Here is an 18970-nt window from a genome sequence, read left to right as displayed (position 1 = left end):
TTAAAAATAGAACACCCTGTGTAGATTTCCATGTCATTTGTTAACCTCTACATTGAACGCTATATTCACTTTTCGATTCTTTGCACTGTTACCATCTTGTTGACAGAAACTACCACTATTTTATTTCGCTATTCGATAGTCTGTTGTGTTCTCTGCAATTTTTATAAAGGATTTCCAGTGTCTAAACCCCGTAGTTTTGTAGGTTATTAATTATTTTTTACCAAACCTACCCACAAATTAGTAACATGTTTGTGCACTTCCAATAAATGTATAAAAAATAAAAAATCTAAGTTATTTTTATGAAAAGAAATGTAACAAAATGTTCCATTTTTTGGTAGGCATAGATCAATTTGCTCCTCAAAAGACCTTTGCACTCTTCTTAATATTCGTTACAGTACATTTCTGAAGTTGTGTGACGTTTTAAACTATCCTTGCTCTTTAAGGTGTAATTGTATGGACTGCAAACGAAATTTTTGCAAGTGTATTTAGTTTTACAGCCATAAAAACTACAATGTTGGTTACTTTTGGCCATTGTAAATTATCAATGCGCAACCACCTAAATGCTATGCGCGCACGCTCGGCTCGTGCGTGCTCCAGTCCAAATGCACCTTGGAAATAATTGGTTATCAAATAACCGATTATCTGGTTATCGATGATCAGGAAATTGATTATTTTATAATGATTAAAATTCCATTGTTCCAATGTTTCTTTTTGCACAGCTCTTTTATTGCCATAATTACTTTCAAAATACTGATTTCAACAAGATAAATGAACTGAAACTTCGTAAAAAGATGAGAGTGTACCTTAGAGTCCTAGATGTGCTTCGTAACAACTTGTAAGCAACTGTGACAATTACAATGATAACTTCAGTGTTTTATGTGATCACATATCTAATGAAGAGGGAAATGTATTACAAAGAACTAATCCATTTTGACAATGTTTAGAACGTGTGTGGCAGTCAAAAGGTTTATTGATTTACACAAGAGATTTTTTTGTTTGTGGATTGTGACTGTTCTCCAGAAAATGTAAAATGAGATCATTTTCGAATATGGTTATGATGTGCTGTTAACTAGTGATTGTGTTTTTGGTGAGGGGGTGAGTTCTTGTAGAGGGATGAACTGTAAACAGCTTGTTACAAAATGTTAAACATAATTATTTTGTGTCTGCAGGCACACACTCAATTGGGTGGTAGTGGGTAATAAAAGCAGGCGTTTAAAAGGGGGGTTGGTATAATTTTATTGGGACATTCTCAACAACCATGCAATTTTAAAATGTCTTATCCTAAGTTTACAACAAGATTTGGTATCCTGGGATTAGGGCGGTGGATTTCACGCTCAGAATAAATGACTACTTTCTACACAAAATTGGCATCAGTTCACTAGAATGGTTGTTTATACTTACATGTAAACTTCGTTGTCTATGACTTATCGCGTCAAAATGACTTTATCATGTCTTACACGATATTTAGACCAAAGAATGTCTTACTTTCAGATGCCTCTTTTAATGCAGGTGATGGGTCACACACAACTTACTTTGAAGTCAATATTACTAAGGCCATACAGTAAATTATTTACTAAGGCCATGCCTCTATGCTAAGGCTTAAATAGTTTTCAATCAGAGCTGGGAGAATACTTTCAAAAAGTATTTGAATACTAAATAGTAAATACTTTAGACAAATCAAAAGTATTTGAATACTAAATACTTTTACGTACAGCACAAGCAAATACTAAATACAGATACTTTGAAAAGTATTCAAATACTTTCAAAAATAAGTATTCAAATACTTTAGAATGTATTCGAATACTTTCAAAAGTATTGGAATACTTTCAAAGGTACTCGAATACTTTCAAAAGTATTCTGATACTATCAAAGGTATTCGAATACTATAAAAAGTATTCGAATACTTTGAAAAGTATTCAAATACTTGACACTCAAAACCTTTAAAAATTTAAAATAGTACAAGATATAGCAGGTACCAGGCCCTCCGGACGTTTCTTATATCAGTTATATCCTTAAGAACACGTGTACACCTTTCCGAAATTAATCCTAGTGATTTTGAAATAGATCCTTTTCAGTCCGTCCGTCTGTCCGTGTGCACGATAAGTTCTTTAGAAACGTGCGATCGCTTTGAAAATTGATACACATGGTCTTAAGGATATAAAAAAGGTCCCTATTGTTTTTAAGTTACGTAGACTATCGAGTCAAAAAGTTTCACTCCAGGATCGTTCGGTATTGAGTTGTATCAGATTTTTATATTTGATTTTGTGATAATGGAAACTTCTAAACATTTCTAAATAGTTCTCAAATATTTGAATAACTTAAAGGTGCGAAGTATTCGAATACTTTGCTAAGTATTCGAATACTAAATGTTTGCGAAAGTACTTGAGTTACAAATACAAATACTGCTTCCATAAAAGTATTTAATTACAATGTATTTGAATACTTTAAAGTATTTGAATACAAAATAGTATTTACAAAATCGAATACTGCCCAGCTCTGTTTTCAATTTTGGTCAGATTTCGACCTGCCTATGATTTTACAGGTCTAACGATGATATATTAATAATCAAATGGAACATGGTGGCCACACTATCTCCTGTAGTACATATTCTAGTTTAAGGCATGCTTATGGAGAAGGTGCATTACAATGACAGAACGGTGTTATTCCACAACTTTGATGAGCATGTATTCTGTATAATGTTACTGAACCTAAAATTACAGATCATTAACAACTGCTAACACCGTTAACAATTAATTAAATTGGCCACAATCGCAATTGAATGTTGTTAGCGCTTACAGAATGAGGGGGCAAACCTTCATTTTAGAATTTTATTTGCAGTAAAAATATGTAACAATATTTCAATTTTCTAACTACTAGGAGCAGCAGTCGGTTCAGAGAGCACAGCAACGATAATCAATTTGCAAACAAATACGCTTCACAACGTAACAAAGACGATCACAACAATTACTACAATAATGGAGAGAAAGCGTCAGAGTCACGGTTTAGAAGACGTAAAACTTCGCGAGATAAAAACGCCAGTAGAGAGTCGAGTTTCGAGCGCGGTGACAGTTCTCGAACTCAGCATGAAAATTGGCGAGAGGATACCATAAGAAATAAACACAATACCGAAAGGGACGAGGCTAAAGACATTGAAATGAAGAAGGGCGGTATCATTGTACTCCCCACTAAAGACCCGGAGAGACCGAAATCGATCAACGTAGAATGCCCGCGATATCCTGACATTAAGAAAACGAACAGCGGCCAGCAGAAGAGTCTCTTCGATCCTAGCAATCCCAGTAAACCAATAATTGTAAAATCCAGTAGCGTGCGGATAAGCGCGCCCGGATTTTCGGAGAGCAGCGAAAATTCGCCGCCTCAATTGCACCAGTACGTAACGGATCAATTCGGAAACGTGGGTCCGACGTGGTACGACGAGAATTCGGAAGGCTGGCGAATATGCCACTCGGTTCCTTTGCTGAAGAGTATAAAGCAGGCCGATTACGAGCTACAGCTTATAAATAATTCCGGATTAATTTTAAGAAGCTGGGAGACCGTGATCGGCCTGAGAAGGTTTCTAATGGATAGCCTCAACTACTTACTTTGTAAGGATATGAAATTTTGCCAGTCGGAGAATGTAGAGCAGCATTTCTGGCGGATTTTGTACCATAATATTATTGAGATGATGAGACAAGCAATAACCAATGATCCTAGCAATAAAAAACAATACAAGGAATTCGTATTGTCTCTTATTGACGAAGGTACAAAATATTTCGAAAGTTTGGTAGAGCTGTTAGAACAAACGTACAAATTTAAAGTGAGCGATCATTTGGGTTACAACAGTTTAACGCCGCAGAAGGGTTTAGGACTTGTTGGACTCGCCTTGATATCCACTCAGAAGATTTTCATTTTTTTGGGGGATCTGGTGCGATACAGGGAACAGGTTAATGAGACTTCTAATTATGGCAAGTGTAGACAGTAAGTTTGCCAACAGTACAGTTAGCAAAAGAGAGTCATGTTGCGATTATTTTTGCAGATGGTACATTAAGGCGCACGAAATAAATCCTAAGAATGGACGACCGTATAACCAACTAGCAGTATTGGCGGTATATGCAGTAAGTATCTATATAAAAGTGGCTACTGTTTGTATTGTTAAAACGTCTAAGAAACCTTTATGTCTAAATGGTTCCCTTTAGTCTATCACGGCAGCGCCACCAACGTTAAATTTATTCCCTATATTTATATTTACTTGCAGTGGGAATTTTATTCTAAAGATTTGAATAATTCAAAAACTATAAAAGCACAGATGTTATACAGGGTGGTGACTTGCGTAACGCATCATAGGGATTTCAATGTAACATTCATAACATGCGATTATTGGCTCCCCAAATTAATTTAGAGCAAAAATGTATTAAGGTTTTTGTAGAAAAATTTTTTTTACGACAATCAACCGTATTAGTTTTCAATTTTTTGCATAAAAAAGACGGAAAATTGGAAAAATAAAACCTCCATCTTTTTCAATAATCTGTGATGCCATGGAATTTTGTAATGCAAAAACTACGCCAATATCCGTCATGCCATGGAATGTCTGCTATAAAACAAATAAAATTCTATCAAAAAGTATTATATTTATAACAGCGAATTCAACATAAAGAAAGGCCAAATTACTAAAAACGGTTTCCTAATATAACAATTTACAATAAATGTTCGAATAAGTTAACTGCAAGGCAGTAACCAAGTCGATCATAAAATCCATTTCGAACTGCTGCTAATTGATAACTGGATATCTTTATGTTTTAGAAAATTCCATGGCATCGCAAATTATTGAAAAAGATGCGGGTTTTATTTTTCCAATTTTCCATCTTTATTATGCAAAAAATTGAAAACTAATACAGTTGATTGGCGTAAAAAAAATTTTTCTACAAAAAACCTTAATAAATGTTTGCTCTAAAATAATTTGGGGAGCCAATAATCTCATGTTATGAATTTTACATTGAAATCCCTATGATGCGTTACGCAAGTCACCACCCTGTATACTAATTACGCAAAAAGTAGCACAAAATTAAGATCTGAAAAAATATCGACGTGTACAACATGGAGTGTATGCTTACAGTTGATGCCATCCTAAAAAGTTGTGCGGTTCCTTAGTTTTTTCTAGCAAGCCATTTCAGTTTTGATTAATTTAAGGTCTTTTTACCATACCAATTTCAGCTTTTTCATATTTGTTTTATGAAATTGTTATTGTTTGGTTTTCACATGCATATTATAAAATGAACATTTTATTTTCCACAATTTTGTAATTTGCCAAAGTCGCGTAGATAACTGGTCAATTGAATTCAGTCCTTCGTGAAGATAAGTGATACAGTTTGATCTCATACAAACTCTTACACGTATGGTTTGCTCATTAAATAATAGTAATTAACCTCTTTCTTTACCTTATTCCTCTTCCTTATCCCTCTTGTGGCCCAGGAACTTCATCAAAAAAGGGTAAGTGCAAAGATTAATTAAAATTTTGTGCTTAAACATGTGTCTTGTTTATCTAGCCATAATACAAAAGATGCTTTTTTGATCATATCACGAGTAATACATATTTTAGTGTCTACCAATTATTGGTTGGAAATATAATGCTGGGACTTGGTTCTAAAAGGACCAATGTAAGTAATCATGTACTCAAGAAAACTGCTTTTAAATTTTGTGAATAATTGCTTGTGGAGGCTACATACTAGTAAGTCGTTTTGTTAACTAAATTGATTGTGTTGTTTATTCTTTTACCCATAAGATATCACCACGTTATGAAAGCTCATTTTCTAAAAGACAAAGAAGTGATATTGGCTTTTTAAGAATCAACAAAAAACGGAATTTTTTGCATGGGTGAATAGAGGAAGTTCACAAGGGTCTTAGGGTTGGCGCGTGGTAGGTGCCTATTAGTTTTCCTGGTGTGTCTCGATCGTCTATCTTCTAGGAGGTTGGCAAAATGGTCTGCAGGTTTCTGTAGGGCCCGGCTTTCCATGGCAGGAGCTCTGGTGCTAGTTTTTCCGGGTAATGGGCGTGGTCATATTTGACCAGTATAGCCTTCAAGGCGCCTTTACACGTATCCAGTAGCTGGCGCCAGTCTTACTGTCCTGCCAGCACTAGCATATTACTGGCATCGTATAAATGCCAGTAGCGACCAATCCCATCCCTTGTACATCCGCGCCGCGGATAAGGTTTTGGCGATCATAAGACTGTATGACTAGGGACTAGGGTGGGATAGATGCGCATGTCTGGACAAAGGACATGAGGTGGCGTGGTGGTGGTGGATCCGCGATTGTTGTTGTCTATCCCAAGTTCGTTGGGTGTGAGGAGGTGCCCTAGGTATTTGATTTTTTAGCACAGTAAGTGCCACATCGATCTGCGCACCTTTAAGTTTTTAGTCGGTCGATAAGGCGTTGAAATGTGGCGGGCGAGTTTCTTAACCCGAATGGCACCCTTTTGAAACGGTAGAGATCGAAAGGGGAGATGAATGCGGTCTTGTCACGGTCCTTTTTGGCCATGGATATCCGCCAATAACCCTCCTAGAGATCGATAGTGGTCATCAATGGTGCTTTGGCCGTGTGCAGTAGATGGCGTGGCGTTCAGTAGTGTGTAATCTACGGATACCCTAATTGATCGATCCGGTTTGGTAGGTATACCTACGGGGGCGGTCCATGGAGACTCACATTCCCCCACTATTCCAAGCCTCTTGCATCTCGCCCAATTGTTGATGCAGTGTGGTAGTTTTCACGGTTTTTAGCCGCTATGGTGGGGGTGCAGTAATTGGCTTGCATGGTTCGGTCTCGATGTATGGTATTGCCTCTCCCTCCCGGCGTAAAAATGTCTTCTTGCGTGGCAAGGAGGTTGCCTAGATCAGTCCGTTGAGGAGGCGTTCCTTCGCCGGATCTGGTTGGATGTCTTCCCATGTAGAGGGAAAGAGAGCGTCTAATTCTTTTCCGCGGCGAGTTGGGGGAAAACTGACGGTGGCGGTAGTGGTCGGAAGGGTTTATTTCAGGTGGCTATTGGAGCGAGTGGTCGATGTCTTCCGGGAGGGATTCGAGGTGATTCGCGGAATCTTCTTCTGTCGTTATGCTGGCGCTGGGGGTTTCGTCCGAAGAGATGCAAGTTCGGGTATGGTTGTCGTCTTGGATCGGCCGGTAGTAAGATTTCGTATTAGACATCCCGTGGTTCCGGTGTTGCCGTGGTGATGATGCTAACGGCGGGTTCTGGTTTGAACGCGTGTTGTGGGTATGGAGGGTTCGGTTCCTGGCTTCTGGTATTATGATGAATTGCATGCCGATGGTTCTATCCTTCTATGCGACTGGCGCCACGGTGGTAAGTACGCGTTGTGGGCGCGGTTTCCCGTTTGCGTCGCCAGGCGCGGAGTTTATGGTATAGCGTGTGGGCGGCGATGCTTTGCCGTGGTACGATTGGTCGCACTATTGCCTTTTGTATCGCGAAAACGTCTGTGAGGTAGAAAAGTCTGATTCCGCGACTCCTACTGGTCGCCAGTTCGGACATTGTCTGCGGATTATTCCAGGAGTGCCACATCCAAAGCAGGCGATCGGTGTAGCGGTGGTTGTATCGCAGCCTCTGGGCTCTTACGTTTTCGGTACTCGTCGCGTGTGTAGCCTAGGTATTTGCCGTAGACACAGCGGGGTTTCTTAGGGGTGTGTTGTGCAGTTTTGGGTTGTGGGTTGCTGGTCGTCGTGGCGGTGTCGTCTTCTTTAATCCTATGAAGGTCTTCAAGTAGTTCTTTAAAGGATGTGAAGGAGGTTCGTAACACCTTTTGCGGATGCGGCCATGGAGTCCGTAAACCATGTGGAGTGGTAGGTTCTCGCTGATGTCCTTGTCGATCCTTGCGAGTATTGCTGCACGTTTTCGGACGATGAACAATTACGCCTTGTCAGCTTCGCCCTGTTCCGTTTCGAAGAGGTCTTGGAAGAGCTGGGCCAAACGTCGTCTCGAGCAGGTGACTGGCATCTTTCTAGAAGAAGGTGGACTTCTCGACTGGCGTCGTCCTCCAGCAGCACGATGAGTCCGCGTAGGGCGTTCTCGTCGGACATACTCACGCATTCCTTATATGTCGGAATATTGTCGATGATCGCTCCCTACGTCTCCGAATCCGTTAAGTCTTTGGTTTCGGTGACACAAAAAATACTAACTGTGTATTGTTCCAAAATCGTAAAAATCGCGTGTATTCACGCAACTTGATATGCATGCATTGGGTGCTTAGAGTTGCATAAGTACAGGCGTTTTTCCCACCGTAAAGTGCAAGTGTAGATTTTACCAAATATCGCGTTACTCATCGCAAATATGTACAAGGTACGCTTTAATTTTACCCTAGGTAAATGTTTAGGGTTCTTAGGGGGGAGTAGATGGTTTTTTTTAGTTATGTATGTAATATTTAAGTGTGGATACTCTTTAATTTAATTAAATACATGGCCACGCCACGGAATTGCATGGAAGTATCATGTGGAACATTTTTTAATTGACTTGATTCTAAATACCAAATGGTGAATTTAAATTTAAGTTTGATAAATTTATCTTCGAAAATTTTCGCAAGATGGACAAAACTCCCTCATCTGTCAATTTTTAAGAGCGTTAGGGGAAGCAATGTAAAGTTTAAGGGAATTAATACTTTTGTAATTACAGGGTGCCCATTCTGTATGGAATATAGTATATATCTCGGTAAATAACGACTGTATACAAAATTTGTCTAAGTATATAAAAGTTGTTTTATATTTCATTTCCCATAGCATTCATTTGTTTTTATTTCAGAAAACAAATGAATAATGAAAAACAATTTTTTTAAAAATAGCAATGTACCTTTTTATTAGGCTTGTTTGATAGACATTTTGTTTCTCTTTGTAATGATGTAACACGTTTAGTACCTACCCTTACACAAGAAAATCGATTTTTGTTCAAGGATTTCGTGGAGTTAGTTCATGCCGGACATTTTGAACATTTACCTATTGCGATAAGACCCATTCTACTGCTAATTTCGAGGTGTAATAAGAAACGTACACTTTCATTTGTTTTATTTTGATGTACGATATCTAGATTAATCTTGATGTTATTACCTAATTTTAATTCCGAAGTCGAATCTTTTAGTGGTAGATTGTGTTTGACTACTCTCACGATTATTGGAGGCACATGTGCACTAAAGCGAAAGAGAAAACCAAGAAACTAAACAATTATGATTATAAGATTCATTAGGGCTGTGATTGTGCGGTAATCAATAATTTTTGAAACTTTTTTTGTGTAACGATTGAGTTCATTTTTGAATTCTTTTTATAACATGAACAAATTGCTTTAAAAAAAATGTGAAAAAAGATCAGGACGCCTTAGCTCTTCAGTTCAGATTTAAATTTCGGTTATTTTTAATTTGGAAGGCTTTGAACTACTGTCCCCTAGGGGTACAAGCAATGTGGTAGTTAGAGGCGAACATCTTCATTTTATAATTCGCATTTAGACATTTTGTTTCCATCAATTTAATGTTGGTGATGACTGGCGTTTGCGATTCGCAAATACCCATACTTAATACATCAGTTTTTATACAGCAAATTTACAAGTCGTAAACAATTTTTTGTTGTTGTTTCCAGAGAAGGAAATTAGATGCCGTTTATTACTACATGAGAAGTTTAATGTCATCGAATCCCGTCTCATCCGCCAGAGAGTATCTAAACTCGCTTTTCGATGAGAATGCAAGAAAGGTAAGTACCGATTTAGTTATTTCGGCTTTTCAAAATTGCAATTGCGTTCGTTCGTCGGTAACGTAACCCCTTGTGGGAACTTAACGGTTCCTTTTTTTTCAAAAAGGAACTTAACTGTCGCGACGTAGCTCTTGACCACTGTTACAAGTGCACTACTTTTTGACTACACTATTTACACAATGCAAATATTATTCATATATTCAAAGAGCATTTTTTCCAAATGTTCAAGTAATAACTGTAAATTTGATGCAAATCTTTACGAAATGACAGCTTAATTTAGCGCGTCTCGTTTTTATTTCAATAACTGTAATCTCCCAGTCAAAATTTTGAGGAAACATCTATTGTTACAAAAACACTTAACGCAGTTCATCAGTGCGAAATTGTTGTGGTCAAAGTTGCAATTTTATATCGAGCGGCATTGAATGATGCGCTAACATTAAAACTAATGCTTTTCTTCCTTTTGTTATGCTGCAGTACATTCATCAAATATGTGTAGGTATCTCCACATTGTATTTTGTTACGGTTTTTGTACGTGTAGCAATTATGTATGGGCAATTCCGAAAGTTATTGCGTATAAACAATTCGCCAAAGAATTTTAATCTTCTAATATATAAAGCGAACTCCCATTTTGGCGACCGATTCAATTATACATAAACAATAAATATTGAAACTATACCCGGTGGTGGCCCACCGTTTTTTAAATTTATTTGTTATACATTTGAGTAAGTTTTGCTTTTGTTTCAGATCTTTAATTTTAATTAATTAAATGACAACAGTATCTTGTGCGATTGCTTTTATGTTTTATAACTCCAAGTGTCAAATGTTATATCAGCCTCATACAATTTTCTGAATTATACGATTTTTAATTTGTCCAAAAATGTGGTTAATTGAATTTTGATTTTTTACCATTTTTGGATTGTACAGAATTTTCTTAAATTTTAATTTTTGTGTGCAATTAATTAATTAATTCGCCAACATTTGGCAGCAGCAAGGGGAACCCAAATCGTTTTATGCTGCTCCATTCCGCTCCATAATTTCAGATGAGACGGAGTGGTCGTGTAATAAGTCATTTAATGAAGTTGTTTTATTTTATTTGTTTAACAGGTAGAAGGATGTTCCTAAATATGATGTAAACACGAAAGGGGCTAATTCTTTGGTTTATTTTATGATTGTATGACGGCCCGTGAGGTACAGTTGAATTGAAGCTCGATTGCGGTACTAAGTGTCCCGGGTTCGGGTATGGATATTTGTAAATGTATAGTGGGTTGAGTTGGTAGAGCAGCCTTGGCTGATACCCCGCCCACTCAAAAATAAAGACCAAAAAATATAAACATAGGGCCGCAAACGCTTCGTTGCCGATCGACAGTGTGGTATAGTTCTACCGTACACTTTACAATTAAACCTTTGGTTTATACACATATTCAAACACAATTTACAATTTTCAATACCGATTGTCCAAACTAATAAAAACAGGATATTATCCAATAAAGATAACTGTCACAGGAGATACGAAAAATAACAAGAGACCAAAAGGTTTCTAAACAAATAAGAAAATTAATTCCTGGTTCAAAATCTACCAGTTGCGCACCGAAAAAATTGTTTAGGGTTAGAAAATAGAACATGACCCCAGAAAAAAGAAACACCCTGTACTGAGAATTCACCACCATTGATCTTCAGCGTAACGTATATTTCAAATAAAAAACTACTGGAAAAAGCTTGAAATTTTAACACTCCTTAGATTGGTAACGTAGCTACGTTCATATGAACTTTTCGTCATAAAATAAGCCATAGAATTAGCCCCTTCCTCATATTTAGGAACAGCCTGGTATATATCAGGATGCGAAATGTGTCCAAAATCCTTGACCGAGCAGACATTGCTATACTCAGGAAAGTAAAATAGAGACATAAAAAAAGTAATATTTATACAAATTAAAATAATTTAAGCAAAAATTTTGGAGACATTCAAATTCTCTTGAACTTGTTCAGATAATTCATGTTGTAATGTGAGTATCAACTAATTCAAAATGTCCACACAAAATCTAGAGGGGTATGATTTAGCGATCTACGTGGTCATTCAATTTCTCCCCTTCTGCCAATTGAATGCTCATATTGATTGTGAGTACATAATGAATCGTTTTGTTAAGAGTCTTCTTTACCTAAGCGCAACTTTTTTGCATTTTAGTGTATAGATGATTATAGCTGCAAGAGATAAGATGAATTTCTTGCTTTGTCAATTCCTGTCTTGGTCCTTAGTTAGTTCCCACCGACACTGTGCAGCGGCGCCACTTGTTACACTTAAATTGTTGAATTACCGCCCGCCAAGATACAGACTTTATTTACAAAAATTATGATTTAATTTTTTGGGATTATGTGTAGAAGTAACTTATCTAAAAAACTGTCGGTTTACTTTTTCCATAAATCGTCTTGATCGAGAGTAAAAAAATAAAACAGATCAGCGCAATAATCGGTGCGAAACATTTAATCTTTAAACAATCGGTATTCAGTTGCTATAAACTTAAAAAAAAATAGTCCGAACATTTTGTAGATAAAGGTCTAAATTTATAAAATAGTTCTTTAAAAAAATTGTTTTTTGAAAAACAACTAGAGTTTTTATGGCGGGCGCTCTTATGGAAATTTACATTGGGTGCAGTGGGTACAGAAGACTCTTAAAAATGTAAGAACTAGATTTTCATCAAAATTCTACTATAAGCGGCTGTTTATAAGTGTAACCAGTTAATTTATTACTAATATTCCCGCTCATACAGGGTGTCCAACTTCGATTATTGTATGCCAAACTAATCTGAAAATTAATTTTTTCCAGTCTGCTTTAATAAAACATAGAAAAACTGTCCAAAAAAGTTGTACTCCGTAATGGTGAGAGATAACAATGTACGTAGGTTAAATAGGGAAAAGTTTACCCTTTTTGTGACTAAAAAAGCTCATTTTAAATTTTAAAAAAATGTTTGAAAATAGCAGCTATCCAAAAACTGAATATTAAATAATTTCACTTTAATTTTCCCTAGCTTAAACGGTCGGTAGTGGGCGGTGCCAGTTAGCATCTTCTATGGGCACTTTTTTTCGCAGAATCTAAATCTGTTATTAGACTTTTCATAACAACTTTCTTATGTCTTATGGACGCCATATTGGATTTTTACGGAAAGAGATAGAGGATAAAAAGGGAAATTCATTAGAATTCATTGCCAACATAGTCATGTTGATTCAGCAAGATCTAGTTACCCGTGGATGTTTTGCTGTGAAATTAACGTAAAACTTCAGCTTTTGAAATGTTTCTTGTATGTAAATGCCTGTAAAAGTATAGAGTGTGACACGTAATTATTTTTCTTTTTTTTCCCTCTAGCTCACTCCGTCAAAATCCAATATGGCGCTCATAAGAAATAAGAAAGTAGTAGCCTGTGGCTTCTACATCTAGTGCGCTATGGAAATTCTTATAACAGATTCAGATTCTCCGAAAAAAGTTTAATCTAAGGAAAATGAAAACGAAATTTAACATTTTTAGTTTTTCGGTGATATCTCAGTTACTTTCAAAGATTTTTCAAAAATTTCAAAAGCGTTTTTTTTGTACCCTAGCCACCGCATTCTTGGAAGCGCTGTCAGTCGGGCCACAAACGCTCAGTGTGGTATGCTCCAATTGAATCAATGCTACGCAATGTAGCCATAATGGAGGCGCCACCGTGGTTGCCCAGTGTGCGAACGCCATAAGTCAAAAATTCAAATTGCAACAACAGAACAGGGAGTGGAATAAATTATATGATTTTGGTTGTGTCTTGATGCCACCAAAGTGTTTATCTACTTTTTTGGTTCAAGAGTTACAACTTTGGTTTTCAAATTCTAATTATGTTTGTATGAAAAGTCGATACCGCACATACAGGGTGGTGACTTGTGTCACGCATCATAGGGATTTCAATGTAAAATTCATAACATGCGATTATTGGCTCCCCAAATTATTTTAGAGCAAAAATGTATTAAGGTTGTAGAAAAAAAATTTTTACGTCTATCAACCGTATTAGTTTTCAATTTTTTGCATAATAAAGACGGAAAATTGGAAATTTAAAACCCGCATCTTTTTCAATAATCTGTGATGCCATGGAATTTTATAATACAAAAACTACGCCAATATCCGTCATCCCATGGAATGTCTGCTATGAAACAAATCAATTTCTATCAAAAAGTATAATATTTAGAGCAGCGAATTCAACATAAAGAAAGCCCAAATTACTAAAAACGGTTTCCTAATATAACAATTTACAATAAATGATCAAATAAGTGACCATTAACTGCAAGAGAGTAGTCGATCATAAAATCCATTGCTAATTGATAACTGTATATCTTTTTGTTTTCAAAAATTCCATGGCATCGCAGATTATTGAAAAATATGCGGGATTTTTCCAATTTTCTGTCTTTTTTATGAAAAAATTGAAAACTAATACGGTTGAATGGCGTAAAAAATTTTTTTTACTAAAAACCTGCTTTTTGTTCTAAAATAATTTGGGGAGCCAATAATCGCATGTTATGAATTTTACATTGAAATCCCTATGATGCGTTACGCAAGCCACCACCCTGTACAGCATTAAACTAGGGGGAACGGTTGCACCAAAAAGTGGAAATTGTGGAAATTACAGATGCTTTTCGTGAAAATTACTTAACATTCTTTCATTTTCCATGGTAAATGGTAAGGGGGTCCGGGGGTGGGGATTGTATGCAAGAACCATAATAGTATTATGATATCACATTTTTGTTTAGAACGTTAGTATAAAGGATCCCTCGTTCCTTCATCTGTTCATATCTTTAGGTGAAATTTAGCCGAAGAGGTTCACAAGATTTGCTTCTGACCAAGAAACAAGAGCAAACTGCAGTTGCTTAATTTAAATAATGCATCGCGTATGCAATTGTTGTTAGACCTAACCGATGGTAACCTTTTGTTACTGTGACCACCTACATTTACAGGCGCCACCGGTAGTAAAATTGCATGTTGCTTGTATTTTATGCAGTACATTAATTATTTATATGCCGGACTCGGAGAAGTTACAAATGCCCCAATGTTGCTAGAATTTGCGATTGGAGATTGTTTGACGCACGCAAACTTTTGGATTTGTGCCATCTTGGTGGTGTTAAGGCACTAATTGGTTTTGTACTTAGTACGAACAAGGGGAGCGAAAACGTCGAGAAGAACGGGCGGAAAAGGCACGACAGCACATGAAGGAAAAGGAGTCGGAAACGGTTGGCTTGCCAGGGTCCTTGCGGCGCGAAATTTGGATACGTCCCGACGGGGGACGTCGCGTGCATCGCACCACCTCCGCCGCACAGGAACCGAAGCACGTCGATTCCGAAGAGGAAGATTTAGCCGCTCTACCGTGTCCCGAGGTGCGTTCAATTTTTTCGTATTTTTTATGGGCTAACTGTTTTCTGTACGATTGTGCTCGAATAATTTTTTGCTCGTTTGCAGGTCAATAAGCGATTCGTGACAAGTTATCTTCACGTGCATGGAAAACTAATCACCAAAATAGGGTAAGTGATGACCGCTTCCTTGTCCGTCAATTATTTGATAATTAGTGACAAAAACCTGGATTAAAATTTATAATGAATAATTTATTAGCGCACGCATGTAGGAATTTTTCCGCTTCTGTATTCGTCGAAGCTTTATAATTATATTAGTCGTGGGATTATGTAATTAATTTGAAAAATCGAACCGAAACGGCCTTATTAACTTTCTCTTTCACAATATACTTAGCCTGGGAGTTTATGGGCGTCTGCTATTAATTTACATTTTTATACGGCCAATATAATTAATGACTATTCACGGCCAACTATCTGTTAACTGTTGTATTAAACGGCTGGATGTAAACCAATTAATTAATGCTATCGAGGAATCTCGCATGCATTATGCGGTATAATGCGATTTTCCTGGAGTTTCGAATCTCATACGAACGTAGATAAATTAAGTGCGAAGCTATAGATTGCGTGTTTGCAAATTTAAACATGAACAAACTGCATTAAAATGGCGCTCTTATTTTATATTCTGCAAGTGTTCCAAAGGTATCAAGCACAATCTGGGAAATCGTTGACCCCGTTCAATTACTATTCTACCTTTTGTATGTACTTAATTCAACAGTATTGGTGGACTGTTAATGTAACTGTATCTGACGAGTGGCCAGATTGCATCCAAGACACTCTCAGGATTCCACCATATTACTTCCTGAGATGATTGCCTCATTTGAATGATTCGCAGCTGTAAGAGACAACTTCTTGACTTGCATAATGTACATTTTTAGCAAGTCATTTGTATGCGTTCTGCGTTTTTGGTCAGACTTTTGTTAATACTCGCATCTCCCACTTTTGTTTCAGTATGTTAATAATGCGAATGGAATGAAATGTTAAGTAAGTGTGTGAACATCGGGAATAAATCATTTTTTCTGCAATTCTTTACCATTTTAAACCAGAAGGAACGAGATTTATGTTTCTGTGAGGGCGTTACTTTGTTCCTTTTAAATTACACATCGACTATTTAATTAAAGTCAGACACATGATACGTTACTTTTGCTTTCAATTGACGCACACCTGTTCGCCACTGAATTATCGTATTTGCTAAGTTAATCCGATCGACATTGTCTGAGTAGATTATGCAAGACACTCCATTATTGTTACCTCATGAATGATCTTCGGATGCTGGATCGTTGTCATTGTAGCTTTACATAGACTTCTATGGTCTAACTGTATATGTGTATCTTCATGTGAGATCTCTTATTTTGTACCAATAGGTATTATGCTTAATTGGTTAGGTACGTAATTAGTTATTATTAAGCTAACCGTTTGCGTAATCTCGCATTGTTTTCTTTTTGTCTAATTAACGATTAGGAGCATCACGCACCACATTATTTGTGCCAAATCCTCACTTGAACTATGCTAAGAGTTCAACAGGGGTGTTTCCATCGGGGTGTTAGCATTCTGCCATTGAACTTTGAAATTAGTCCGCATTGCACAAGTGACCCATAAACATTTATTCAAATTTATTGTTGTTATTCAGTGACATTTGTTGAATTAATTTTATTTACAATTCGTTTTACGTGATTTACAACGGTTATCGACGACTCAATTTCCATTTTTTTTTCATTTGCTTTTTGGGTTTATTTGTCTGTTAACCTTGCGCGCCGGGTGGCCGACTGACTGAAATGACCTAACTCACTAATTCAAGGAAACTTATGACCCAGCGTTGGTAGCACGAATACTACGCAGAGGTGAGAATTTTGTTGGACTTGGAGGACCACTCCTTTTCTGAGTGCCGATTGTTATTGGTGATTTATGAAAACATTTCGACTTTTAAAGTGTCCACTAGAAGCGTAGTTGGTTCGCGCTGAAGAGTTACATTCTTTATACGTACAACTGTACAACAGCTTAATGGTTAATTTATCTCAATGCGTCAGTATTGTTGTCAAAAGCTCTCCACGTAGAACGATATTATTTACTTTTTTTGACATTGTTGGTACAAGAATTCCTGATGCGAAACTGCGAGGTTTTCGGTAACCTGTGAATTAAAGATGCCTTTTATTCATTTTTTTACGGGCTCCAATAAAGTTTTAAAGAAGGCATTGCTACGAAAAGAAACTTTCACGTTTGCATTTTTCTTCAAATACTTATACCAATTTTTTGTGTTACATGTGTACGTAAAGATAATGTTAGACACCGATCATGCTTCAAAGAAAACCAGAAAATTCTGAGTACTTTCGAAGATATACCAAATTTACTAAAATTTGCTGATTTGTTTTTATTTTTTCTGATGTTATTTGAACAGAGTACAAAAAATTAAAAAAAAAACTTGCCACTTTTTGAGCCCTACAAGATATCGTTGAGAGATATTCAATACAATGTTATAGTACAGTGGAAAATGAATTGATTAATCTTTATATATACTCGTATAAAAGGTATAGGTATAGGCTATTTGCGATTTCACGTAGTGTGTAATAATGACCAATAAACGCTTGCCGCTTAAAAATAGTTCAAAAGATTTAAAGTGTACACATTGCAATTTTGCAAAAAAGTCATATTCGGCAACGCCATCTTTTGATAAGTCTTCAAAGGATTTAAAATGTGTACGGTGTGATTATCCAGCGAACTATAGAAGTCAAATTTAAGTAGACATCTGTTAACTCGTAATACTTCCAAATATTTAAAGTGTGCACAGTGTGCCGCTTAAAACTATGCAATCCTTCAAAGTGTACACATTGCAATTTTGCAACAAATCTTCAATATACATATTCTGAAATGACATCTCTTAAGACACAAGTCTTCAAAGGATTTAAATGTGCGTAATTAGTGCGCCACGGAGCCGGTTGGCTCCTTCTGCAGGTGGTAAATGAGCCATCTGCGCATAGCCCTCTGTAGCCTTCTTCATGCTGGCATCAGTACAAAGCAAAGTTAATTACGAATGTGTAATCTCACAATACTTTCGAGTTTTTAAAATGTGCACAGTGTGAATTTATAACATTTCCTGAAACGAAAATTCAAAGAATGTTATTCAAATACTCTACTGGCATTATATGGAAATGTTAGGTAATGTTAATGTAGCCATATGTACGTGGTTCGTCAGGATAGGCGAGCTCGTCGGGTCTGCTATTATCTATATAAATAAAAATGAATGTTTGTCTGTATGTCTGCCTCTTATGCTTAAAACGTTCATCCGATTACGATGAAACATTTGGGAATGGTTTCTGAGATAGTAAAGTATTCTCAGGAATTCCCACGGGAACGGGAAAAGGCGGGATTTTATGTTATTCAGTCGACAAGAGACTTGACATTTAGAACGTAGGTTTTTTTGAAGGTGTACTCCGAAAGAACAGCATATCATACAACTCGAGAGTCATGAAGAATTATCACATTTGAGTGAGAAAATACAATAGTCTTGTATAGTCATAATAAACATAAAAAAGTACGGGGAGGAGGGGGGGGGGGGGGTAGGATGCAAAAACGCTATTCTAGGACTGAGTTCCATAGCCCAGTGCATATCATTTACAATTAAAATACAATCATAAATATGGTCTTTAACTAAACAAGAAAATCAAGGGACCTCAATCAAGACTATTTAAAGCTCTTTACGAGGCTTTCTTTCGGATAGACAACATTTTCGAACAGAGGGGTTTAGAAAAACCTCGAGAAAAACCATTCCCGAAACTTACTGAGTCGCTTTCTACCGAAACAGAGGGAATAATTCTTATTCGCATGCCCTGTCGGTT

At 36.8% G+C, this 18970-nt stretch overlaps 1 protein-coding gene across 1 annotated transcript in view; it reads left to right on the top strand.

Moving 5' to 3' along the window:
* LOC116175662 overlaps window positions 1-18970 on the top strand; it is a 42142-nt gene that overhangs the window by 8587 nt on the left and 14585 nt on the right. Inside the window, exons 6-11 of the mRNA XM_031493894.1 lie at window positions 2878-3975; window positions 4034-4112; window positions 9615-9725; window positions 10200-10217; window positions 14883-15107; window positions 15190-15251. Coding sequence (XP_031349754.1) covers window positions 2878-3975; window positions 4034-4112; window positions 9615-9725; window positions 10200-10217; window positions 14883-15107; window positions 15190-15251 — 1593 coding nt within the window. The remainder of the gene's footprint in view (window positions 1-2877; window positions 3976-4033; window positions 4113-9614; window positions 9726-10199; window positions 10218-14882; window positions 15108-15189; window positions 15252-18970) is intronic.

The sequence above is a fragment of the Photinus pyralis genome, unplaced genomic scaffold (assembly GCF_008802855.1).
Source record: "Photinus pyralis isolate 1611_PpyrPB1 unplaced genomic scaffold, Ppyr1.3 Ppyr1.4_LG7, whole genome shotgun sequence".
Lineage (NCBI taxonomy): Eukaryota > Metazoa > Arthropoda > Insecta > Coleoptera > Lampyridae > Photinus > Photinus pyralis.
The sequence above is the reverse complement of the archived record's forward strand: the minus strand, read 5'-3'. Positions and strand labels throughout refer to the sequence as shown.